The sequence below is a fragment of the Perca fluviatilis genome, chromosome 12, assembly GCF_010015445.1.
Source record: "Perca fluviatilis chromosome 12, GENO_Pfluv_1.0, whole genome shotgun sequence".
NCBI classification, from domain to species: Eukaryota; Metazoa; Chordata; class Actinopteri; order Perciformes; family Percidae; genus Perca; species Perca fluviatilis.
Window position 1 is genome coordinate 26,454,076 of NC_053123.1, and position 25,620 is coordinate 26,479,695.

The following is a 25,620-nucleotide window of genomic DNA, read 5'->3' on the forward strand; positions in this document are numbered from 1 at the left end:
ATACCTGTTTCTTCCAAGATAGCGTAGCTGTGGTGCTGTGATTTATATTGGATGGCCAAAATGGCCGCCGCAATTATGTCAAGCCAGTGAAGTGGCTTCCTCTGTAGTGTAGACTGTCCTTTCTTGTAGCTCTAAAGGCTGTATTCAGGTGTGTTCTGGTCACGGTGGCTGTTGGGGTAAAGAACATAGAGCTGTGTGTGTGTGTGTTTGTGTGTGCGTGTCTGTGTGTTGCAGCTGTCAGCAGTGAGTTGATGTGCGGCTTACAGCCACGCTCACTGCTGTGTGACATGAAAGGGAGTTTTTGACAGAAACAGATCAACGTAGAGAGTGCAGACATCCCCAAAAGTGCTTTAAATAGTAATTACCAGTAATAGTAACTAATAGAGTGTGGCACCAAATCTGCCTGAGACATATTTTGTTGTATTTCTTCTCTTTTGGGTATTGTAGAGATATCCAGAAGCCCAGTTTTAGTAACATTTAGCTGTTAAATGCATTGATGACTTCATACATGAATTTGTTCAGTATCACCGGGGTGAAATATAAGCCATTTGAATATTGTGTTGGCCAACTCAACAGCACCCAGATGTAGAGCACAGACAACGAGTCCCTGTGGTGGTGGTGGTGGGCCTTACCGTCACCATGGCAACCAAGGTGTAGCTTCACCAGTTGCCGGGGGCAACAAAAGAGAAGCTGTGTCGAGCGACACACAGGGGTACGGAGGGAGGGATGTGAAAGACGGCAGGTGAGAGGAGTAAAGTGCTGGGTAGATGGGTAAGGAGGTGCAGGGAACAGGAAAAGAAGGATGAGACGTTATGGAGGAGGAGGAGGAGGAGGAGGAGGAGGAGGAGGAGGAGGAGCAAAGTTGCTTCCATTGCTAGGCAGGCACGTAGCAGTTCTTGAGGGTCTACGTTGAAGACATCGCCTCTACTGTTGTTTAGCCTTAGCTGCCCCCTTTCATAGTGTTTTCCAGAAAGGCTTGACTCTGCAGCACAAGCCATCCACCATCCTTCAACCTTATCAGTAATATAATACTTGTCTGAATCAATATTGAAATTATTTTAGAAAATTGTCCCAGCAAAACCGTTTTGATAAGACCGAAGGTTTCTGAGATGGTTTTGCATTTCATTTACAAGATTTCAGAGTCCGCTCTGTATAACGGTTGCAACAAAAATTTCAGGTTCCACTATTATGATGTAATAGTAAGAATACTGAGAGTGTTATCAGGTTTTATGTCCCATAAATGACTAAACTGCTACGGTTACTTGTTCATATTAACTTGATTAAAGAAGTACAATGCTTTTGAGCTTAGTCATCAAGTACAGACGAAAATGAAGAGGTCTGAAAATTTGCGGCCCTGCTCTTTTTGGAGTTGGTTGACCCACTTTTGATGAGTTCTTCTCACCCAGGTAGAGGAAATATTGAGATATCCTTGTGTCGTCCTGGTTTCTTGTACCATCACCTTTTTTTCTCTTGCTAGAACGTGTGCTCATTGTAAGTCACCTTGAGAAGGCAAAGTTTGACTTGACCGCAATGACCTGAGCGAAGTAACTAGGGCTGCAACTAACAATTATTTTCATTGTCAGTTGATCTGTCGATTATTCTCTCGATTAATCAATTAGTTGTTTGGTCTATAAAATGTCAGAAAATTGTGAAAAACGTCCATCAGTGACAAAGCCCAAGATGACATCCTCAAACGTCTTGTTTTGTCCACAACTCAAAAATATTCAGTTTACTTTCAGAGGAGGGACAAAAAACTAGAAAATATTCACATTCAATAAGCTGGAATCAGTTCAACCTCTTTTCCATTAAAAAAAGGACTCAAACTGATTAATGAATTATCAAAATAGTGGGCAATTAATTTAATAGTTGATAACTAATCGGTTATTCTTTGCAGCTCTAGAAGGAACACAGCAGAAATGTCACATCACTGCCCCAGCAGCAACGCAACGTCCATTTTGGCTCCAACTGTTAGCAGAGCATCCAGTTAAAGCTGCGTCTTGGGGGAAATGGGTCGTAGTTTGGCGTAGATTTAGGACAGGCTTGGTGAAATAGACAATGACAACGAGTCTTCACCAGGCAGGCATTAGGGGTCTATGTGGTGGGGCAAGCTGGCCTCTGGGGATACCTGTGTTACCTGTACAGCTGTCAGGAGATAATTAGGTGAAGCCAGCACCAGTGATCGGTTTTACCATGTCTAACTGGCTTTTGTGTGTTGATTGCCAGGTGGTTGCCTTAGCGATGGATGGGGAGTCAGAACCAAACCCTGCCGTAGCAGAAGAGGCAGGGGAGCGGGTGGAGCCCATGGATGCCACTCCCTCCCCCGAGCAACAGACCACGCCCCCCTCCGAGGTGGCTGGGGAGGCATTTTCCATGGTAACGGAAGAAGAAGATGAAGCCGCGAAGGAGGGGGGAACAGAGGACAATGATGAGGGTTGCACAGAGGACAATGATGATGATGATGTGGTTCTCGTAGGGGAGGAGGATCTCCAGCCTTCTGCCACAACCCTCTCCCAAGACACGCCCAGCACAGACTGCCTAGAGCCGGCTGCTGCCGTGGCAACTGTAGACATGTCCACGGCAGAGATGACCCCCGGTTCTCCTGCGTCTTCCAGCACATCCACGGTGGCAGCACCTCCTAAACCTCCAACCACAGAAGCAGAGCCTATTGTCATTGATGATGAGGATGACTCTGAACAGAAAGAAACTTCCTCCTCCTCACCAGCGCGCCCTGCAGGGTCCTCGGAATCCCACTCGCCAGGTGCACTCAGCAGCACTGAGCCAGATTCAGAGATCAGGATCGCCAGTGTCACCACACTGGGCTCCAGTAGCCAGAAAGGAAGCTCCACTGTTTCTGCAGTGAATACGCCACCACATCCAGTGGACGTCCAGGAAGACTTGAACCTGATGATAACCTCGGTGACATCACTGCAGAGCGGGGCGGCGGCTGTCACAGCGGTGAGAATCATCAGAACTTTTTTTTTCCCCCATATTTTCTTTCAACTAGTTTATATTCGCCTATACTCTCGCTGTACCTTTTTTAAGTTTTAAGTCATTCCTTCTAATGGGTTTCAGGAAAAGTTGGTTCTTCTGATGTTGTCTGCTGATAGACATTGGTGAAAGCAGGTGTTCTCTGTGACGTAGCATGTTTGTTCTTGGCAAAGAGCATAATGATATCTTTTGTAATGACGCTGCGGTGGGCCGATTTCTTTCTTTTTATTTTTTTTATTTCAATATTTATTCATCCAAGTTGCACTGGGAGCTCCTAGTTAGATGAGGTTGGATTCAATTCTACAGACTGCACAGCATATGGCACCATTGTTTTTTTTTGGGGTTGCATATCCTCTTGTTTTTTGATGTTTTGTCACTAAGGAGAAAAACTAACCTAAGCAACTTGTCTGTCTAGGCAGGTGAGGGCCAGGCAGAGGAAAACGGTCTGCAGATTAGCAATGCGTTCAGCCTGAATCCTGACACCCCATCTGGTCGACCAACAGCCTCCTTCAACCCTGGGCGGGGCTCAGCCCCCATGGGCCAGCTGGTACAGAATGGAGACACAGGGACGCACAACAGGGCAGGTAAAGAAAATAATTATGCGGCAAGAAGAAATTTTAACTTGACGTGTTCTCACAGGTATTACGATAGTGACCAAATTGAAGTGCCACATTTGGCTTTGGTCACTGCAAGGCTTGCAGGGGAAGCAGAACTCTCAGAACAAATAGACCCTTGCTTGCTTACACCCCTGTTACACTGTCGCCTTAGACTAGTCAACAATATCACATGAGTGGTACCAGGCCACATGTTTCTGTTTACTTTCATATATTCATATTTTTGTTTTGAGAAACCTCCCTCACTCTTACCCTCCTGATTGTGTTCATGTGAGGTGGTGTCCTGTTTTAAAACTGCGCTCTGTGAAACCGCTGTTGAGCTTTGTCCTTAATTTACCACCTCATTTGGAATTGAGGGCTACACATACTAACTATACTAACTAAAAAGGAAAGCTAGTGTAGGCTGGCACATTAACCTGGATACACTTATTACGACTTATTGGGAATTTAGCTTATTCACCGTAACCCGACGGTCAAAGTCGATACATACCCTTCTCATCTCTGTGCATGCTGTACAGCTGTCTGACGTCTCCAGCGGCATCAGCTCATCACAGAACAGGCAGGTGAATGGTTCCAGTAATCCTACTGCTCCGAATAACAATTATCCAATAATATCCAAAATAACACCAACATGTGCCTATTTACATGTTGTGATTTGTAGAGTCACAGCGTGTACAAAAAAACAACGTAACATGAGACACAGCCATCTTCTAACTGTAAACAAACCGGGAACTATATTCTCAGGCGGAAGAATATAGTACTTGGGCGGAGTGATATGCTCGCAGCAAGCCTGTCTGAGAATATAGTTATAGTTATTTTGTCCCTTTTGTCATAATTTGGAGCAGTAGGCTAGTTGGAACCAGTTACCTGCAGGATCTGTGCTGGGCTAAGCTAATGCTGGAGCCGTCAGACAGCGTTACAGCACGCACGGAGATGAGAAGGGTATGTATCGACTTGTCTAACTCTGGGGGTTACGGTGAATAAGCTAAATTCCCAATAAGTCGGCGTGTTCCTTTCAGGATGCTCAGTTGATCAGTATTGGCTGATATCCGCATTAGATGATCCGTGGCCTTAAAATCCTCAGACAAAAACCTAGCATAACATGTAAAATTAATGTGGCAAACACACTTCTTAGGTGTTGTTCTTTAACAGAGTAACTGCAACAAGAAACCAGCTATCCTTAATTGGGTCAAGAGATTAACAGCTATACGTGTAAGGTGTTCCGCTTGCACATTGTTTGAAAAAACACAGCCCCCTCCTCCATTAAAAAGCAGGATCATCCTGAAAAAAAGTTAAACCTAGCTTTACTTTTGCTGCAATATAATGCAACGTCATCTGGTGAAGCACAGCTTGAAAGTGCAAATTCGTGGTGGATTACTTTATGTAAATGCCGTATTTCCACTGAATACCTTTTTTATGATTTAAACCTATTCTAGTAGACCCCATGAGTTCAAATATGATGCTGAAAAAGAGTATAATAGTGTCTCTTTAAGTGTGATTTTTTTTTTTTTTTTTTAATATATGCTGGTTGTCAGTTTTACTCAAGATGTTCTGTTATGGCCCAATAGCATATAGCATACCACATACCTGCAATGACCCTGGTTCAATACCAGCCGGGGACCTTTATACTGTATGCATGTCATACAAATGTCTGTTTGTTTGCTGTCTCTCTACCATCATCTGTTAATAATAAAAAAAATAGGCAAAACATACTAAACAAATCATCTTAAAAAAATAATTATCACGTAAGGAATGCAGGGAAGGTAGACATGTCCAGACTTCTGATTGTTCTGTGGACACCCATACTTGACATCCATATTTCTGAAGAGCTCATCGCTTCTTCTCTTCTGGGAAGACTTTCAACAATATTTTGGAAATTGGCTGCAGGGAATCGCTTCCATTCAGCCCACAATGGGAGTATTTATTTAATTTTTTTATTTATACTTTTTTATCGATCCCCAGTGGGGAAATTACAAGTAGTAGTCTGCTGTAGTATTAAGATACCCCATGCAACTAAGAGATTCAGCCCAAACCAAGCAAAACAGCCCTAGGCCCTAAGTACACAAAGCTATGTTTACAGGGTGGTCCACATAGTTATGACACGTAATTTATTTTGGAATAGTGAGGACAACTTTAAGACCGCAATTGCAAAATGAGGAAAAGGTTAAAGTGGAGCATTGGGACTGATGTGACAAGTTTCTTAATTTCCTTCCAGACTCGTGGATTTCCCAGTCAGCTTCAGTTCCCCGCAACCAAAAACAGACGGGGGTCGACTCTCCATCCCCAGCCACCTCCCTACCAAAACCTCCAGGCCAGTCTTCCTCATCTACTTCCTCCTCAGGCTCCCAGCCACAGCCCAGGACAGTCAAGGTGATCCACTCTGTTCATATTGAAGTCCTGTGTAGTAAACATTAACATAGTCCATATCCTTGACGTTCCACTTCCGGGATTGCTCCGTTGCCGACGGAAATTCCGCCGGATTTCACTCATTTAGGCCGGATATCCATTCCCTTGGGCTTTCTTTGTGTTGGATTTTAAACTTCGGTCGATTTATGAGGACTATGGTTAACCTTTCCTCAGATCTCTGCAGGGTAAATCCAGACAGACAGACTGTTGCACGACTAAAACAACTTTTGAACGTACACGTTCCATCAAAACAAGTTCCCTCCCTAGGCAGAGGGGCCGTTGCTCCGTGCGGAGCTTAGCGCCATTCAAGACAATTGTGAATGGTTTAAAGAAATGCCAATAAACCAGAGCACGTTTTTCTCCCATCGCAGAATGCTGTGTGGACTAGCCAGACCCTCCTCTGCAGCGCAGCGGTGGAGGAGTGTCTGGCAAAGAGAGTCTAATACTAACAGGATAGACAAACTGGAAATGTTATTTTATTTTACTACTTAAATCCAAAGTTAAAGGTTCAGCTGTACATGCAAATTTTATATCTGTATTTTTATGTTTTAATATAAAGCATGTTGTGGCAGTCCTGTTTGTTTAATTGCTTCATATGCTCTTCTTTAATTCATATATGCATTTAAATATTCTCCCAAACACCCTGCAACCACCACTGGAGCAGATTTAAGTGTTTTAATTAATTTAATTGACTTTGAAACATTTTTTTCTTTCACTACCCCATATTTGTCCTATTTGCTGTGTTTCTGTTCAATTACATGGGACCCAACTGTTGTTTTGAAGAAAGGTGTGCAAATGTATAGACCCAAAGTGTATAGTCGTTTTGGGCATATGTTTTACACCAAAATGAATCTGCAGTGCTTGTAAACTCATAAATTACTTACTGTCGTTGTTAAACTTCCCTGCAGTTAAGTCATTGTTCTTGTTTGTTTATCCCAGGTGACCTGTGCCAACTGTAAAAAGCCCCTGAAGAAAGGCCAGACGGCCTACCAGCGTAAAGGCTCCACACACCTGTTCTGCTCCACCACCTGTCTCTCTGCCTTCTCACACAAACCCGCCCCCAAGAAGAGCTGCACCATGTGCAAAAAGTAAGTTGCACATTGAACAAGAGACATTTTATTGCTTGAATTTAGAATTGTAATGAAGCATGTAGGTACATTCAAAAGTAGCGGGGTTGTAATAACAAACCAAAATTTCAATTTCAATTAAGGAAAATAGGTATTGTTGTTTTTTTTTTAAGTGAATTTCCAGCAGTTTTGAGTTGTCTGTCCCAATTATTAATTCACTGTTAACTCATATTTGCAAGTCCTAAACACATTATTTATATAGAAGGACAACTGTTATCATTTTTACTAACTGATGCACATTTCCTGTAGATGTTAATTGATTTGTGCTCTGTTTTTCAGGGACATCACAAACATGAAGGGTACCATCGTGGCCCAGGTCGACTCCAGCGAGTCTTTCCAGGAGTTCTGCAGCACGGGCTGCCTCGGTGCATACGAGAACAAGCAAAACCCTCCAAAATCAGGCCTCAAAACAAAATGTACTGTCTGCGGCAAGCTCACAGAGGTCAGTCTGTCTGACACAACTAACAACGCATACTCCTCCCTTGTCCATTTACCTGTCTTTCTCAACCAAAGCAACACATGCCTCTATATTACTGATAATAGAATGAATAATTGAGTGGCAATGGGTAAAAAAAGTAAGGGGGAAACAACCCAAATGTATTATGTATAGAAGTGTGTGAAAGTCTGCATCTGTACTGAAGTATGATCACGGTTAATTACAACCTAGAGGTATCTCTAATACTCTGGCTCCCTCAAGGTGCAGAGAACATTACAAACATCGCTGTAATGCAGTCCAATACACAGAGAGCCTCAGAGTGGCTAGCATAGCTGTAGACTCTTAGCATTTTTGTGTTTCAACTTCTCTTTATTATTTACATCCTTGGCTTGAGTGTTTGATTTTTCCATCTTCTCACCCTGTTCTCTATTTTTTTTAATCTTATTCTTATCCCTTAATGAACGTTCTCTTACCACCATTTCATTGCCTCTGTCTCTCCTTTATTGTCTTCCTCAAGCCACTTTCATTCAATATTTATCTCTTTCTTGTTCCTTGTCTGCCTTTACTGTTCTCTCGTTCACTCTCCTTTCTTGCCTTCTCTCTTTTCTCCATCCGTCCATTTCAGTATGGCATAGTAGGGCCCATTTGCAGAAAGCCTTCAGCTCAGTCTCCATGGCCACCAAGTTTAAAAACAGTTTTGTCAAAATTGGAGAATTCCTCCCTCATGAAAATGAAGCATTAGTTGGCCCGGAAGCTGTGGATGAAATTACTTTTGTATTGGTGTCGTGTAATTCCGTGTGGGATGGGCCACTTAGTGGCATGACACGCACCAAAAATATCATTTATTCAGTTGGCAATGGTCCTAGCTCCTTAAAGTATCCAAATTAAATGAACGTATCGTTATTTTCTTACTTACATTCAGTATTAGTCTGTGGGGTTGTTCTGTTACCTGCATCACTGTCTGCTAACTAGTACTACTGTCACCTAGCAACCACATCTATCTGCATTTGTGACATCTTAAAATCATTTGCATTATTTATGTCTCCTTCTTGATTTCATTTGCATTTAAAAGCAACAGCAATGCCCCTGCCAAGCTACGTCAAAATTATTTGCAAAGTACACAACATGGACAGTACGCCTATGTATAAATTTAACTAACATGATTTTTCTTTCCTGTCATTCCCCATAGCTTTAGATTTGAATGATTTTAATTTTAGCATATTGCAGCCTGTCATGAGTTTTTGTATGGGCTGTCCATTGAATTGAAATGGCTCGTTGAACACGCCCTTTAGTTATTGTTTGTATTCATGCTCAAAAGATAGTTTAGAAAGACAGTACCGTTCACGTATACAGGCGGGCGCCATCTTGGGAAACCGGTCACAACCAGTCGAACGATGGTGCCCACCTGTATATGTGAACGGTACTGTCTTTCTAAACTATCTTTTTAATAAGCTGTCTGTACTTCACCCTTGCCCCGACGACTAGCATTATAAGCTAATTAGCGGTTTGCGATGAAACTAGTCACATTCGATTAGCATGAAAACGTGTCAGAGAACGGTCAACTCGGTACACACATGTAATTAAAACCTAGGTTCATTTTGTGCCGGATTTTTCCTTTTTAATTTTGCACACCTATGACAACTTTGAAGGCCAAGTTGGCACACTGTAGCCTACATATACATGCAAGAGGTGTTGATCAGCTGTTCAAGTAGAAGCCTCTGTTTTCACAATGGGAAGCACTGTTTCATTTACTGAAAAGTTTGTTTCTACTAAGCTAGAACTCCTTTACAATAAAGTGAAACCAAGTGTGACGCATAATGACTAGGGATGTACCGATACCAGTATCGGTATCGGCTCCGATACTGCCTAAAACGCTGGTATCGGTATCGGGAAGTACTGGAGTTTATGCACCGATCCGATACCACGTAATAAAGCCCTAAAGAAAATCTACGTTAAAGTAGTTTATTTATGTTCTTTTTCCGTTTTATAATTGATAACAAAATAAAGTTCTGTGGTATTCATTGTTTGTGTTTGTTCATGTTTTACAAAGAGTTTAACCTGAGCCAGACCGACCTCAAAATCACATCCATACAGGGATAGTAGTATACAGTTGTTAAAACATAATAAAATGTATGACACACTGGTATCGGATCGGTACTCGGTATCGGCCGATACGCGAGTTCAGGTATCGGTATCGGGAAGCAAAAAATGGTATCGGGCCATCTCTAATAATGAGAGGCTCTCTGATTGAGGAGAGATTTAAAAAAAAGCTTGATGAAGTTTAGGTAATCTCCCTTCTGCATTTCTCTCTGTCTACAGATCCGGCACGAGGTTAGCTTTAAGACTGTGACCCATAAGATCTGCAGCGACACATGTTTCAACGTTTACCGCAGGGCCAACGGGTTGATCATGAACTGCTGTGAGCAATGTGGCGACTACCTGCCCAGCCGAGCAACAGCCAACCACTTCCTGCTGGTAGATGGCCAACAGAAACGCTTCTGCTGCCAGAACTGCGTCAGGGAGTACAAGCAGGTACTGTAGGCCCAACCACAGGCCCTAGGTGTGTAATGTCTATCCTGATTGATGCCTGTTAGATTTGCATCATTATTTCATTCAACCGTATTCATTTAAAATTACAGCTCTGCTCAGCTCTGTCAAAGTTTCTGTTGCATTAGTGTAGCTGTGGTGACCCCTCCTCCTCCTCATAGCCAAGAAACTGCCCCCACAGCAACTGCCATGTAAAAAAAAACCCCAGTAAAATGGCCTTGTTACTCACCCTCTATATATATATAATATATATATATATATATATATATATATATAAAATTAGGAGGGTGAGTAACAAGGCCATTTTACTGTAACAAGGCCATTTTACTGTTTTTTTTATTTTTTTATATATATTTTTAATAAATGTACAGTTTCAGTAAGACAAGTGCAGGGTTTCCCCCAGAATTTTTTTTACTTTTTTTCGACGAGGGCCCAGCTGATGGCAGCATTTATGTAGAGCCCAATAGTTTCTGTGATAACAGAATAATGGACGGAATTGTGTAATTTTAGCCAGAAATTAGAGGTTGGAATTGTATTTGTTGCTTGGCAACACTAGCTTATTGAATATTCACTTATAAGTGGATGAAACTATAGAGTGGCGAATCAGTGGCATTCAAAAGTGTGTCCAGTAATGAGCCATCACGTATAAACCGTCTCAGTTGGCTAAGTAGTGAAACCTAAGTGTATAATATCTTTGGCTGGTGGACAGAAGTTACCTGCCTCCATTTGAACATTTAAATAAGTTATCTTTGCTATATCTGACCAGCTCTGTTGTCTACATTTCTATAAAAAGTACAGAAATCTTCAAGACATCATAACTTATGTCTAATGTTAGCAGGAGACACATTCTAAATTCTATAATGCCTCTTAGTTTTAAATAATGTTTTTAAGAACTATAATCAATTCAATAAATTCATTTTTGCACTTTGAGGAAAATCACCTTATTCTTCACTCGGGTATCATCAAATCATCCTTGTTGTACTTTGTATAAATAAATGAAAGTGAGAATGGTGCCAGGTCTTACAATACATATTGAAGATATTTATTAAGTTTTTTTATCAAGCAATGTAATAATAGATTTCCAGGGCTGATGCTGCTACTGCTAGTCACTGTGATGATAATAAGAGGACAATGAGAATCATCGCTGTGCTTTTGTGGCTAAGCAGTGGGATCACAAAACAAACATATAGACTATTAGATACCGTACAGGGGAGATTCGTGCTGTTTACTCATCTAATGCTCATATGTCATTAAGGTTTACTCAACAAAATTCAGAACAAACGCATTAAAACCTCTTTCTCCAAAGAAAAGGATCCATCAGGATTTCCTATAACTTGTAATGATCCATTTTTCTTTCTCTTAGGTGCATCTTAATATCCCTACACTACGGTTCACAATATGTTTGGATATTTTGACATTACGGTGCTGTCTGTTTATGTGTTTGCATGGACTCTAATATGAATAGAAGGGCTTAAAAAGCTTGATAGAAGTCCAGTTGAAAAAAGCTGTTTTTTTAGCTGACATTAAAACGTTTTTTATTTTTTAATCAATTAGCTTTATTAATGATTTTAATATAACCTTGCTGTCACTGCAGAACATAATGTTACTTATTATTTTGACATGGGGTTTTCCTTCTCTGTCGCAGGCCCACAGTAAACTTGCGAGCTGCCTGACTTGCAAAACGCTGATCAAGACAGGCGAGGTGCTGCACAGCCTCGGAGCCGGTGGCACCATGGGCTCCTACTGCTCTGTCAACTGCATGAACAAGGGCAAGCTGGCGTCGACCTCCTTCATCAGTGAGTCACCAGACTGCAAAACACAAAAACAGAGCTTTTCTGAACAGAAATGGACCTTCAGATAGAGTTCTGCCCAGTTCCACAGGTCCCATAATATGTTAAGCAGATCTTAGCGACACAAGGTCATGTTGTCAAGGCTGAAAGTGGGCAGTAGCGGGAAAAAGACCGAGACACACCAAGCCCATAATCAGCCGTTGGACAGTCTGGCGAGGTCAGTGACTCGAGTCCGTTCGGTTTGTTCCGTGCCGTCGTCCTTCCGAGGGGCCGTCGGCCTTCATTTTGGCTGATTTGACATGTATAATTGGCGGGGCGGGCACTGCCGGCAGCCGGACTCAAATGACCCATCTGATTGGTAGAGTGCTAAGCGGAATGACTAGACTAGAGTGTCTCAAAATCTGACGAAAATCTTTTAAGCTGACCTTTTGTCGATCTGAAATGAAGACAGATTCAGCAACCGCACGGCCTATTTCTCGCTTAAAATGTTTTCAGAAACACGTTTCGGTGAACTATTGTAGTACAATATGAGATCGTGACGCGTTCGTCCAATCAGCTGCCGGTTTTCATTTTTGGGCAACAATACAGATTAGCGCCGCCTGCTGTTATGGAGACGGATTACGTTTTGTCGCTTTGGTGTGTTCAGAGGCACTTTTTTTGACCAACTCGGGGAGACTGATCAGTCCAACTGCCTTTTCTGCCGAGGGTCGACCCGTCTGGTCGGTGTGTCTGGCCCTTTAGAGTTCGGTAGCCTACTGTTTGTGTTGGGAATTCAAATATTTCATTGTCTTAATGCATTTAGGTCTGTATGTTCTGATGATGGATAACTGACTTGACAAAGCAGCAGAGAAAAGCTCCTGTTAACCTGTTTGATGATTAGTATTCATCCCAGCAAACATTGAATGCACACGTAAGAGAAACAGCTATTCACTTAAAAAGGACCATTTCAAAAAAGTCACAAGCATGTGTAATAAATGCATTGTTGTGTGAGTTTTAATGTTTAATGTCTGTGTGTGCAGACACAGAGCCCACGTGTCACTTCTGTAAGAGGAATTCATTACCGCAGTACCAGGCCACGCTGCCAGAGGGAAACATCCTCAACTTCTGCAGCTCACAGTGTGTTACCAAGTTCCAGGTGGGGACTCTTGTCATTTCAAACCAGAAGACACAAATCTGGGTCATTTTACAAAAAAAAACTACATTTTACAAAGGTAATAAAGTGGTCACACTGGTGAACGCAGTCCCTCTAATGTATTCTGGATTATTTAGCACAATAATTCTTTGATGTTGTTGAATTGAAAACACCATATTGTTTTGTGCAGCTGCATGGAGGATGCTGTTGAAAATTAGCATACATAAAACTAATCTCATGCAGTAAATACTTTAGATAATTGGATCAAACCAGGCTTTCGGATAGTTGGTGTTTCTAATGCGCCCTGTACTCCAGTGTGAAGTTGTGCAGAGCAGATGAGTAAGGACATAAAATGGTATTATACCTGATAGGAATGAAAGTTGTGAAAATAAAACCCAGATTAACCGGTATCTACTCATTTGACACATTCCTCATGAAAACAGCAGCTCAAAAACACAAACCTAAAACGCCACAGGTTTCCTCAGTGGAGTCCATGACCTGATTACTTTTTTAGCATCATGTTGCATAAATTTACATATTAATGAGAAAACAGATTTTCTTGAAACTATCGCGACTCTATCGTTGTTTATGACGTTCATATAATACTACCCATGTGTAAAAACAAAAAAGAAATATTTGCAAGTCACTGTTTAAATTAGCTTAGTTTATTACATCTGTAAGTACAACCAGCTGTGTTTTGATATATCGAGTATCAAGTTGCTTATGGAAGGCCATTAGACACGGATGTTGTTACTCACCAGCTGCTAGTCATCAAAAGTTTTAATTTCCTCCTTCTTGTTGTTTTACAGAACGCTACTCTTCAAACCGCCACCAACGGACAAACGCCACTCTCCACCACAAACAACAACGTCCAGCTCAAGTGTAACTACTGTCGATCAGCGTTCAGCTTGAAGCCCGAAACTCTGGAGTGGGAGGTGAGACCATCCTGAGAAGTAGTTGCACAATTTTTTATTCAGATATCATAGGTATCACAGGTCTTTTTCTTCCACAAAGATAATATAAGATAAGATAAACCTTTATGGATCCCCAGAGGGGAATTTCGGGTGTTGGAGCAGCACAAGGACATAAATGCATATAGATTAATAGAGAAAGGTGAAGAAAAAAATTAAAAATAGAAAGTTAATACTTTTCCCCAAAAAAAATCTAAATAATGAGTTACGTTTTTAAACAAGGATAACTGCCAAAATTCACTAGTTCTAGCTTCTCAAATTTGAAAATGTTCTGGTTTTCTCAGTCCTCTGTGATAACAAAATGTAGTAAGATTTGGGGTTTTGATCTTATAACATTAAATTATATAGGTCAAGTGGGCTTTAGCCAATTGTGATGGGCATTTTGTATTTGACTATAGACCAAATGATTAATAAATTAATCAAGAAAATAATTGGAAGATTTACCAAAATGAAAGTTAATTATTGGGTAACATTTAATTTCATTGTGCTTTCTTTTAGAAGGCTGTCTGCCAAAAATTGCCACTTACTAGCAAATGTATTGAGTTAAACGCTAGCTATCAGTAAACAAGAAAGTAGTGGCTAGTGTCTGGGTTGTGCGCTAGTGTTTGTGTGTGTGCGCGTGCGTGTCGGCCCGCATTTGGCGACTGGCGAGTGTTAATTTCTCAAATGTGTCTGTGTTTAGGACAAGGTCTACCAGTTCTGCAGTAAGACGTGCTGCGAGGACTACAAGAAGCTCCACTGCATTGTGACATTCTGTGAGTACTGCCAAGAGGAGAAGACGCTACATGAGATGGTCAACTTCTCCGGAGTCAAGAGACCTTTTTGCAGCGAAGGTAGTAATCTCCCATCCTCTCCTCTAGGACACTTGATAAATCTGAGTCATTTTCTTGACCGTTTTGAAGTAGTCGGAGAGACTGATCGTATCCCATGATGGCTTTTGTTGATTGGTTTTCAATGCCTTTTGTTTCTAGATGTGTGTTCAATTGTTTGTTTGCCATTTTAAGCATAGTTCTTGTTTTTGGATTTGTACTCAGGATTTTGCTTTGTTGGTTCCAGTTGAGACTGCTTTTCAGTTTCTTGACTTGTTTGTCCTTTTGCAATTTCATTTTCTTTTGCTTTCCTTCTCTTTTTGTTTTTGTACAGGCTGTAAGCTGTTATTTAAGCAGGATTTTATCAAAAGATTGGGTCTGAAGTGTGTCAGCTGTAACCACTGCAACCAGCTCTGTAAGAGAGGTTTGACCCGGCAGCTCGGTGGCATGACTCGGGACTTCTGCAGCGAGACCTGTGCCAAGAAGTTCCACGACTGGTACTACAAGGTATCCCTTAATAAATTAACACAAATGTAATTGTACGCAGGATTACGTTGTTGTGAATATTCTGACATGTTTCTCTTCCACTAGGCGGCGAGGTGTGACTGCTGTAAGGTGCAGGGTAACCTGACAGAGTCTGTGATGTGGAGAGCCGAGATGAAGCAATTCTGTGACCAGGAGTGTCTGTTAAAGTTCTACTGCCAGCAGAACGACCCCATAATGGTCACACAGAAAGGCCCCGAGAACACCACCCTGGGTAAAAAAACGGAGTGTGTGTGTGTGTGTGTGTACCCTTTGTGTGTGTTTCCTTTGGAATAACTAAGGTCTTCCTACAAATGCCTGCCTTCTTATGTTACTTTATGTGTCAATTCTTCATGAGGCTAAGATGTGATGTATTTCATTTTTCTCTTTATAGGATATGAAATGCAAGGGGCCAAACTTGGGGTAAGTAAAAATTTGAAAAAGGTGTCTGTATCATACAGTTTGCTTTGAATTTATGAAACATTAGTTGTTGCTTTATCTATTATTCAAATGTGTTAACTTTTTGTTAACCAAATGTTCCTTTTTTGTCAGACTTTTACTTACCTGCTGCCCCTTAAAAACAACCCCATTATTTGTTTTAATAAAAGATTGATTTGTCAGAGGAGAAGCCACATTTGTTCTTTGCGATTTAAATCTGTACATTTTTATGTTTTTCTCAACCATGTTGCAGCTGGTGAACCAGGGTACTGTGGCGTATGCTGGTGGAGGTTTGATGAGAGATGTCAAGAACAAGGCAGTGCTCTGCAAGCCACTCACACTGACCAAGGCTACCTACTGCAAGCCACACATGCAGAGCAAACATCTGCAAACAGGTAAACAAAGAATCTTACTTAAAAGTGTTCCACAAACTGAATTTGTGTGTGTGTGTGTGTGTGTGTGTGTGTGTGTGTGTGTGTGTGTGTGTGTGTGTGTGTGTGTGTGTGTGTGTGTGTGTGTGTGTGTGTGTGTGTGTGTGTGTGGGGGAAAAAAATATATATATATATATATATATAACATAACACTGTAGAGGGAAATTATGAGGTTTGCTTTAGCGAGGAAGTGGGACATTTTTCAGTTTCACTTGAGTCCGACTTAACCATTATGTGGAGGTTGACAAAATTCCTGCCACTCACCCTTCAAATTCATCACTTCATGACCCATTATTACACGTACTGATTTTTGTATTTAATTTTATGGTTTGACATATCTGTTTCCACAGATGTAGACGATGGTGTGAAGAGGGAGTATATTCCTGTACCCATACCTGTGCCTGTCTTCATCCCCATGCCCATGAATATGTATTCCCAGATCACTCCCACCCCAGTCTCTCTGCCTGTACCGGTAAGACACGATGAACACATATGGCTTATTTATGCTAAAAGGCAAAAACTTGACATACAGTAGACAAATTACTAAAAGCCGGTGTGATAAATGTTAAAATCCCAGGCTGCTTAAAATGTCTCTTTTTTATGAACAAATAGGCAAACGCAACAATTTAAGTGTACACATTTTTTACGTTGAAAATGTGTTGTTAGTGTTACCAAAGCTAAGTAAGGAGACATTTATTAATTAAAGTTGTCTGATTACTAACCAAATGGCTACGTGTCCTGTCCTGTCTAGGTTCCTGTGCCTGTGTTCCTGCCCACCACCCTGCAGGGGGCAGAGCAGATCGTCCAGACCATCAACGAACTAAAAAACAAGGTGCCCTCCGACCATCTGGAGGCCCACCTGCTCTCCATGGCAGAGATGATCACAGAGGACCAGAAGCCAGGTGCGCTCATAAGGGATTATCTTGATACAGATAGATAAAAATAACAACTTATTTCTATTACTAACAGTTATTACATGAGTTACAGCAGTTAGAGCCAGGAGAACTGGCACAGTTTTAAAATTGTATTAATCTAAAAAAAAGCTATTTTTCAAAACATCAGAGCTGGTTTATTTATTTTTTTTAGTTCAAATCAACACCTCTGAGACAGAGGAACTGCAAAAGCCCAAAACATCGGCTACATAAAATAGTAGCGGTGTGACGAGATCAAAACATTTTGATATTTCTCGTCGAGGTTAAAAGTAGTCTTGCTTTATCAGTACACAAGCGCAGAATTACTTTGTTACTGCTGAGAACTAATTCATTTTTAAATCAATCGGTGCCAAATTCTGTTACCTGAGAGCGCGTAAGAGTGAGCTTCCTCTCTGCATATTTCACAGAAAGTGGGGCTCAGCTGCGACGCACGCACGCACGCAGATGGAGCGAAAGTTACGCCTTGCCTCTCCAGTTTGTTAAAGTCACAGTGAGTCACGGCAATGCCGGTAAAGCGAACATAAGTGGTTACAGTTTGTAAAACTTCACGCAAACAGCGTTAGCTGAAATATAATGGCGAGATCGCCGTGCAGTTAATGTTACCCATTTGAGACAGGTGTTCTCTATGCCCTGGTGAATGACTGACAGGCACAATTAAAAAGCGTTCATCTGCCCTGGTGAAAGACTGACAGGCTGTGGTTCTAGGGCAAGCCAAGGCAACTTTATTTCTATAGCACCTTTCAGCAACAAGTCAATTTAAAGTGTTTTACATTAAAGAGCAATTAAAAACAGTCATGAAACTTGAACGAGCTAAAAAAGAATAAGATACAAATACAAGAATAAAAGTTACAGTACAGTGTAAGAAATGAATAATCTTTTGATTTAATAGGTTGTAGGGGTGGGTTTGGGAGGAGACAGGGATGCCACAATTATTAGGTCTGAAGAGGTTAGTTATACAGGAGAGAAGCCATTTGAGTTTGTGGCAAAACCTTTCACAGTGCTCATTTGATAAATGACTTTCGATTGAATAAAAGACTATTTTTCCAGTCATATTTCATCATTTAAGTTTTCTTCTTGTCTCGTTCTCGTGAACCAAATCTGGTCTCTTGTCTCTAAAGCTGATCAAATATTATATGGTCCAATTGATTGGTTCTCATTTTGCTAAATCTGGCACATTAAAAGTCATATTTTTCCCTTACGTACTTATAGGGCTGTGTACCTTTTCTCTTTTTTTCTTTTTTTTTTTAATGGTATCGACAGAAATAACCAAGTACCAAGTAGTATCGAAACCTCTCCAGTTAAACACACCTGCAAATACCTGCATTTGATTCTTTTTGTACCCAGATCTAGAAACAAATTAATGTGTGGTTTTGCTCGCAGCCAATCATCACAAGCGTTCTTTGATTTAATGCTATGTGTGATTGTCCCCCTATCGCAGCAGCTATACAACCCATACAGTCTGTATTTTGGTAAGGTTGAGTGCATTTAAAGACTTGTTTTTTAAAGATGTATTTGTGTAACAACAACAACAATCATTTGGATGGGTGGTGGTGGCATTTTATGGGTATTAAGTGACGTGAATGATATAAATATAGTACTCTTATGGGTATCTGCACTACTTTAATTTTAAAAACCAGCTGGCTTACCTGTGTAGACATCCATGTAGCTGTGTTTTTTTTTTTTTTTTGGCTGAGCTTTTGAGGTGGAGGTGAATGAACCATTAAGAAACCTTAATTTGTAAACACAAATGTCTCCTTCCAAAAACAGTGTTCTTGTGACAATATTCTCAATTTAACAAGATGTTCAGTTCGATTTAAAGAAAGCTGCAGCAAGTGATGACAATGAGAACCTACTTGACTGTGTTTCAGATGTGAAGCCGGTGAAGGTGAAGAGGGAGAGTAAAAGGAAGTTCTCCAGCAGCAGCTCTGAGGAAGAGGAGCAGGAGAAGCAGGACAAGGTTGAGAAGGAGGAAGAGAAAAAGGAGCAGGAGGAATTGGAAGTGAAGGAGAACGAGGAAAAGATAGAAGAGAAAATGGAGCAGGAGGAAATGGCAGAGAAGGAGGAGGGAGAGGAGGAGGACAAGTATGCACCCGACCTAGACCTGGAGGCAGACTTCCCTCAAGGTAAACGCCTATTGTACATGTAGTTCTTCGCCTGTTGATGCTAGGCTAGTGAGGCAATGTAATTCAGAAAAAAAACATGTTAAAGCCATGAAATACCTATACCAATTAATAATAGTTCTACAGTACTGACAGGCTCCGCATTCCAAAGCTTGAATGATGTTGAAAGATAGTCTTGCATTTCCAGACCTTCCTCCACAGTGCTGTGGAGGAGGGTCTGGCTAGGTCACACAGCATTCTGGGATGGGAGAATTTGGTGGTTTATTGGCATTTCTTTAAACCAATTAAAGACATCTGGCCGAAATGAGGGGCATCTGGTGGAATTTCCGGCGGCACCTGAAGAATCCCGGAAGTGGAACGTCGTCCATGTAGACTAGTTGAAAGAGAACTGAAACTTGTATCTTTAAGACAAAGTTGTGAATGGCAACTAAATTAAGAAATGCTCCTAAATTCAAATAAACGCTCACTCTGACGTTGTCACACTTTCTCTCACTCTATGTATTTTTCCTTCTCATTCATTATGTTTAGTAAAGCGTCTCTTACGTAACATCACCTGACTTCATGGGGCTTTTTAATGAATCAAGTTTGGCTGACTGTCCAAAGAAGTTATGAGCCAGGCCAGGAATAAGACTTTTTTTTTATTCAAATGTATTTGTTTTCACTGGCCTGGTATAACCCGCTTTAACTGCGCTGGGCCTTGCTGAGCCATGTAGAGCCAAAACGTGAAGGCATTTCCCTCCACAAAGTCATATTTTTAAACCTCTCAATGTATTCAGCTTTCAGTTCTATTGTTTATATCTTGAATATCGCCAAATCTCTGTGTTTTGAACTTTTGTTTCACTCCTGTTCTACTGTAGGTTGCAGAAAGATTACAATCATGCTAAAGGGTTAAATAATTATGATAAAGGTTACAATTATCTCTATTATATTTTGGTCAATAAACTGGATTAATACTGTCATAAAGAGCATTCTTTGACTTATAAATTAATGTGGGAACCTGTTTTATTTTTATTTTTTTATTATTATTACAATTCTATCCCAAATAAAGTTTGAAATAATTAAGTAAAGCTGCCAAAATAAGTTGGGGGTAAGGGAGAAGTTAGATTACAGACCTGCTGCAGGTACACATGGATTCACAGCAAAAGTGCATGTTAACTAAACCTGTTAAACCTAAATTAACTGGTTTGTCTGAATAACCTGGTCTCTTGAGTGCATGTGAATGTACCGACTGACCGTGTGTTACCGTACCTGAGGCTCTTAACTCCAAAATGCTGAGAGACACTGACTGTCTTAACAATAAGTCATGTCACTGAATGCTGAGTTATCGCCACAATATATAAACCCCTAAATCTAAAGTTGAGTTGGTTTTTTTTCCCATTCCATTGTTGCCACTGTCCCAGCAATTCAAAATGAGTGAATATTTGCAAGAAAACAATGAAGTTTATCAGTTTGAACATTAAATATCTTGTCTTTGTAGTGTATTCAATTGAATATACTGTAGGTTGAAAAGGATTTGGAAATCATTTTATTCTGTTTTTATTTACGTTTTACACAACGTCCCAACTTCACTGGAATTGGGGTTTGTAATAAAAATAATTCAACCGATGTTGTTTCCTGTCTCAGCCTCAGACCCTGTTCCAGTTGTGGAGGGCATGGACGAGGACATGGGCTTCTCTCTACCTCCAGTCCTGGCTGAGGAGAAGGAGAAGCCGGAAGAGTTGGAGGGCCTGACTGAGGAGAAGGAGAAGCCGGAAGAGTTGGAGGGCCTGGCTGAGGAGAAGGAGAAGCCGGAAGAGTTGGAGGGCCTGGCTGAGGAGAAGGAGAAGCCGGAAGAGTTGGAGGGCCTGGCTGAGGAGAAGGAGAAGCCGGAAGAGTTGGAGGCATCTGCACCTCGACCACAGCCCAGAAGACAAGTACGCACACACACAAACGCATACACACATGTAACAATTAGAAACACTGCACTGGCCAACCTATAATTTACTGTGTAGTAATTGTGTGTGTGTGTTTGTGTTGCAGGGGAACAAGAGGCTGGCGGTGGAGGAGAGCTCAGATCTGGCCTCGTCCTCTTCCTCCCATCCAACAGACAGACACTCAGCGGGACGGGCGCTGCCTCTCAAAGCTCGATATGGCGTCAATGCCTGGAAACGCTGGGCACTATCTCCTTCTGACCAATCAGATGACCCCAAAGTAAAGGACAGCTTCAAACCAGGTAAGCTGAACCGGATCATGACCTTACTGCTTTGGCTCAGTATTAGTTGCTTGGCAGAAAATGAAAGGTTGATTATCATATTTGAGAACATGTAGGATGTGTTTGCTGAAAGCAGTCTGTCTGTTCCTCATCTCCTACAGCTCGGTCTAAAAGTAACCTGTTGTCGCTGACTTCAGAGGAGTTGAACGTTGCTCTGTCCCGGTTTGTCAGGGAGGTGTGCAGGCCCAGCGGGGAGCGCTACTCTCCAGACAGCATCCTCTACCTCTGTCTAGGAATTCAGCAGGTTGGTACCAAGCCAGAGAAACAAACCCCAGAAACACCAGCACCTCTCCAGCAAGCCATAAGAACAGAAGTGGAACATTGAAAATGAACACTGATCATTAAGATTGCACCCCATGTCAGTTGATACAATTTAAAAGGTTTCTTTTCAAGTTGTTTCTTGACTATTGAAAACACTAGTCTTAATGCAAATTATTTTCACATGTCAATCTACCTTGGTCAAAGATGCATGGCACGTAACGGTAGCTACACAACAGCAGTTTATCCAGCTGGGGACCTTTTGTTGAATGTCATCTTCCCGTAGTTTCTGTCACTTTCTGTCTACTACAACAAGAGGCAAAAGCCCAGTAACTATTATCTGAAGGTTATTACTCGCACAGTCATAAGATAATTTAAGATCAGATAAAACTTTATTCATCCCGAGGGAAATTGTTGTGCAGCAGTTGCAGTACAATGTGGGAAAGAGTGGATATATATATAGCTCTAATAAAACAAAATATAAACTGTGTGTGTGTGTGTGTGTGTGTGTGTGTGTGTGTGTGTGTGTGTGTGTGTGTGTGTGTGTGTGTGTGTGGGTGTGGGGGGGGGGGGGGTGGGGGGGGTGGGGGGTGATCATGTGGCTGATGTGTGGACAGGCATTTTTGAAGCATTGATAACATGCCAAAAGCATCAAATGGTAATCAAGTTTTACAGCTGAGATTGAACATAAAACATGGTTCTAACAAACTATTGATTGAAATGATCACAATCCTTACAGTCTGGTTAGTTTTGTATTCCACCTTTTACTTAACCCGGGAAAGAACGCACTGAGGAAGAGGAGCAGCTTTCTAGTGTGCTTAGTTTATACTTAAAAAAAAGAAAAAAAGAATGGGGCTTCCTGCTGGCCATGTGAGCATTTAATCGCCCCTTTGTTACATGCCCCTGTCATAGACTACGGTCCCTCCTTTGTTTTCCCCTCATTTCCTGTCACCTCTTTGTCAGTATCAAATAACGACAAATATACCATAAACATATTATATATAAGAAAATAATTATATATATATTTTTTAAAGCTATACAAAGGCATGGTATCTTTGGTTACGTTAGCAGTTGGGTTGTCACAATACTAATTTTGTTGACTTCCTCTTCACTACCACCATAAGTATTATTGTTTCACTGACTAAAATAACAAAATATCTTAAAGTAATACAAAATAACTATACATTTTTCGATTTAACCTTGTTAACTTTCCTTTTTGTTCTATAAGAATTCCATCTGTAGTCATTTTAGAGGTAGGAACTAAAGTTAGAGTGAGTGTTTCCAGGAGGACAGATATAACTGGCGCACAGTCTTCCCTCTCTCACACGTCCATGCCCTGAGCCTCTCACATGTTAGCAGCGGGAGCATGGCTGTGGAGTGGAGCACAGGATTGTCCAAAGTCCACTGGAGGGTGAATTTTCTGAAAGAAAAATGTAAGATTGTTTTATCCGTTTATAAAACTAACAAAGTTTAAAATATTTGATTGTTTTATGTGATGTTTGAGGAAGAAATGTGGGCTTTAAACACTTTAAAATGTATTGTACCTTTTCTGGGCCTGCTTTAACTTTTCCCTCCCTTTTTAAACAAAAAGAAATAATAGGTAATTTGTGGGTTTTTGCTGAGAAGAGAGCTTATGGTGTTCAGATAGTTTTAGCAGAAAGACAGAAAACAACTTTTTGTTCTAAATGTGCAGATTTGTGTCCAGTGATTATAACTCGTTTAACTCTGCTGTTCACATCCTGATAAACAGTGATGATTGTTTAAATATGAGGACACTAAAGTTTTGATATCTGCATATTGCAGCTATTCGTTTGACCTATTTTTTTTTAAAGATGAGATTTTGTGTGTTTAAAGCATCTTCACGCCAAAGGCCGGAAGGATGACCTATTTAGCGACCCGTGCTACCAGCAGTTTGGAGAGGAGCTTAACAAGGTCCTGAAGGACTGGCAGCCCAGCGTGCTTCCTGATGGTGAGTCTGAAATCACCATCTGTCTAGCTCCAAATGACTCTTATAGTGTATTTTGTCTGATTTCTTACCAGTTAAGCGAGTGACCACATTTTAAAACGCCACACGATCGGTTAATAATATCCGAACAACCACAATGCACACAAATATAGCAAAAATAAATTGGAGAAATACAATTCACAGGTCAAATTGGACCTCAATCAACCCAGAGCTGGAAAGTAGCTTTCATAGCTGCAAGTGAAGTTAGTGTATTGCTCTTAGCGCCACCTGGTGGCGTAGTGCTGTAGTGTTTCTCTCTATTACGATCAGTGTCCGATGATTATAACTCTTGCTGTTCACATCCTGATTTGCTGTGATTGCACTATAATGTTATATGAGGACACGGGTTAAACAAGTTTACAAGTTAAACAAGTTGTACTTGTGAAGATGCATTTGTGAGATGTAAAATTTTAAGATATAAAGAATAAAATAAAGAAATTAGTTTATATGGATATGCTTGTATTCATTTTTTTTGTTACGATTCACGACTAAAGTGCTAGTGTGAATTTAGTTACTTTTGGTCCAAAAAAAGTGTTAGAAGTAATAAATCTAATTTTTAAAATACATGCATGTCATTAAAGTCTGCAGAAAGATGTCCTGAACAAGTAAAAGTACAGTTTGAGGGTCATAAATATTACTATAGCCTCCACTTGGCTCCATCTTGGATACAGAGTAGTGAGCTTCAGACTAAGGATGGTTTACTTCCTCCAGGCTCGCTGTGGGGTCGAGTGGAGGAGCAGAGCCTGTGGAGCAGCCGACAGCTCGGGGAGCAGAGTCCGGCCGCTCTGCTGCGCTCTCTGGTTTACTTGAACACCAAATACTTCGGCCTGCGGACCGTGGAGCAGCACCTCCGCCTCTCCTTCGCCAACGTCTACGGCCCCGACACCGTCCATCCTGTCACTAAGGAGACCGCCGTCTGCATCCGCGTGCCTTCCATCTCTCAGGATCACCACGGTGAGACCGGCAACATGTACATTTTCTTTTTTTGGATCAGTTTTGATGCATTTTAGAAATATCAGCTTTCCTGTCTGTGCAATCTACAGTGACCCGAGCGGTTAGATTTGACATATCACATCTTGACACATCTCTTTATACTTCAGATGGATTTTCTTTTAAATAAATTGTTAATTTTTTTTTTTTTTTTTTTTAATCAGACACATAATCTTAAATGTTTGATTATTTTTGTCTTTTTGGTCTGTTAGTGCAAACCGAGTCGAGGAAGCGTAAGTTGGAGGAAGGCGATCAGGACTATGAACCAGACGATGACTCGGGAGGCTCCGCTGTCCGCTGCCCGGTTAAGAAGCACGAGTGTCACCTTTACGACCTCTACCGATCTAAGTGGTGGGTTCCATAGCTTTACTGGTGGCCTTGCAGAGGATCAAATTGGGCAGCAGTTGGAAAAACAAAGATTCCCCCTTTTTAGATACACACATCATTAATCTCACGCTCAAGTTATTTCCAGGAGGTATTTGAAGTTTTAGTCGGGCTGCAACTAAATGATTGTTTTGCTATCAACTAATCCATTGATTACTGCTTAACATTTAGCGTATGATTTTGACAAAATTACAGCGAAACAAAGCGTAATGAAAATACTGACTGCATGTTTTATGAGACAAACTGTCCAGAACCCAAAGGTATTTAATTTAAAATGATGAAAAATTGAGAAAACAGTAAGACTTGAGAATATGGAATATGGTGAAAGCTAAACATTTTGCTTAAATGTGTTATTTCTGTTGATGAATTAATAAATCTACTCATTTACACTCACTTTTTATCACTAATTAAAACCTGACATTAATTATTCGATTTATTTTATTATTTTACATTTTCTGGAATAAAATTT

At 40.9% G+C, this 25,620-nt stretch overlaps 1 protein-coding gene across 2 annotated transcripts in view; it reads left to right on the plus strand.

The window, feature by feature from the left end:
* The window catches only part of zmym2 (zinc finger, MYM-type 2), a 34,646-nt gene that overhangs the window by 4,633 nt on the left and 4,393 nt on the right, over positions 1–25,620 (plus strand). For both annotated transcript variants that reach the window (XM_039818026.1, XM_039818027.1), the window contains exons 2-24: positions 2,224–2,955; positions 3,404–3,572; positions 5,818–5,972; positions 6,948–7,096; positions 7,415–7,577; positions 9,891–10,103; positions 11,764–11,914; positions 12,928–13,043; positions 13,850–13,975; positions 14,694–14,844; positions 15,155–15,327; positions 15,412–15,577; positions 15,737–15,765; positions 16,034–16,175; positions 16,562–16,683; positions 16,963–17,113; positions 19,012–19,266; positions 20,887–21,176; positions 21,283–21,475; positions 21,616–21,758; positions 23,627–23,741; positions 24,489–24,731; positions 24,980–25,118. In XM_039818026.1, coding sequence (XP_039673960.1) covers positions 2,239–2,955; positions 3,404–3,572; positions 5,818–5,972; positions 6,948–7,096; positions 7,415–7,577; positions 9,891–10,103; positions 11,764–11,914; positions 12,928–13,043; positions 13,850–13,975; positions 14,694–14,844; positions 15,155–15,327; positions 15,412–15,577; positions 15,737–15,765; positions 16,034–16,175; positions 16,562–16,683; positions 16,963–17,113; positions 19,012–19,266; positions 20,887–21,176; positions 21,283–21,475; positions 21,616–21,758; positions 23,627–23,741; positions 24,489–24,731; positions 24,980–25,118 — 4,271 coding nt within the window. In that variant the 5' untranslated portion in view covers positions 2,224–2,238. The remainder of the gene's footprint in view (positions 1–2,223; positions 2,956–3,403; positions 3,573–5,817; positions 5,973–6,947; positions 7,097–7,414; positions 7,578–9,890; positions 10,104–11,763; positions 11,915–12,927; positions 13,044–13,849; positions 13,976–14,693; positions 14,845–15,154; positions 15,328–15,411; positions 15,578–15,736; positions 15,766–16,033; positions 16,176–16,561; positions 16,684–16,962; positions 17,114–19,011; positions 19,267–20,886; positions 21,177–21,282; positions 21,476–21,615; positions 21,759–23,626; positions 23,742–24,488; positions 24,732–24,979; positions 25,119–25,620) is intronic.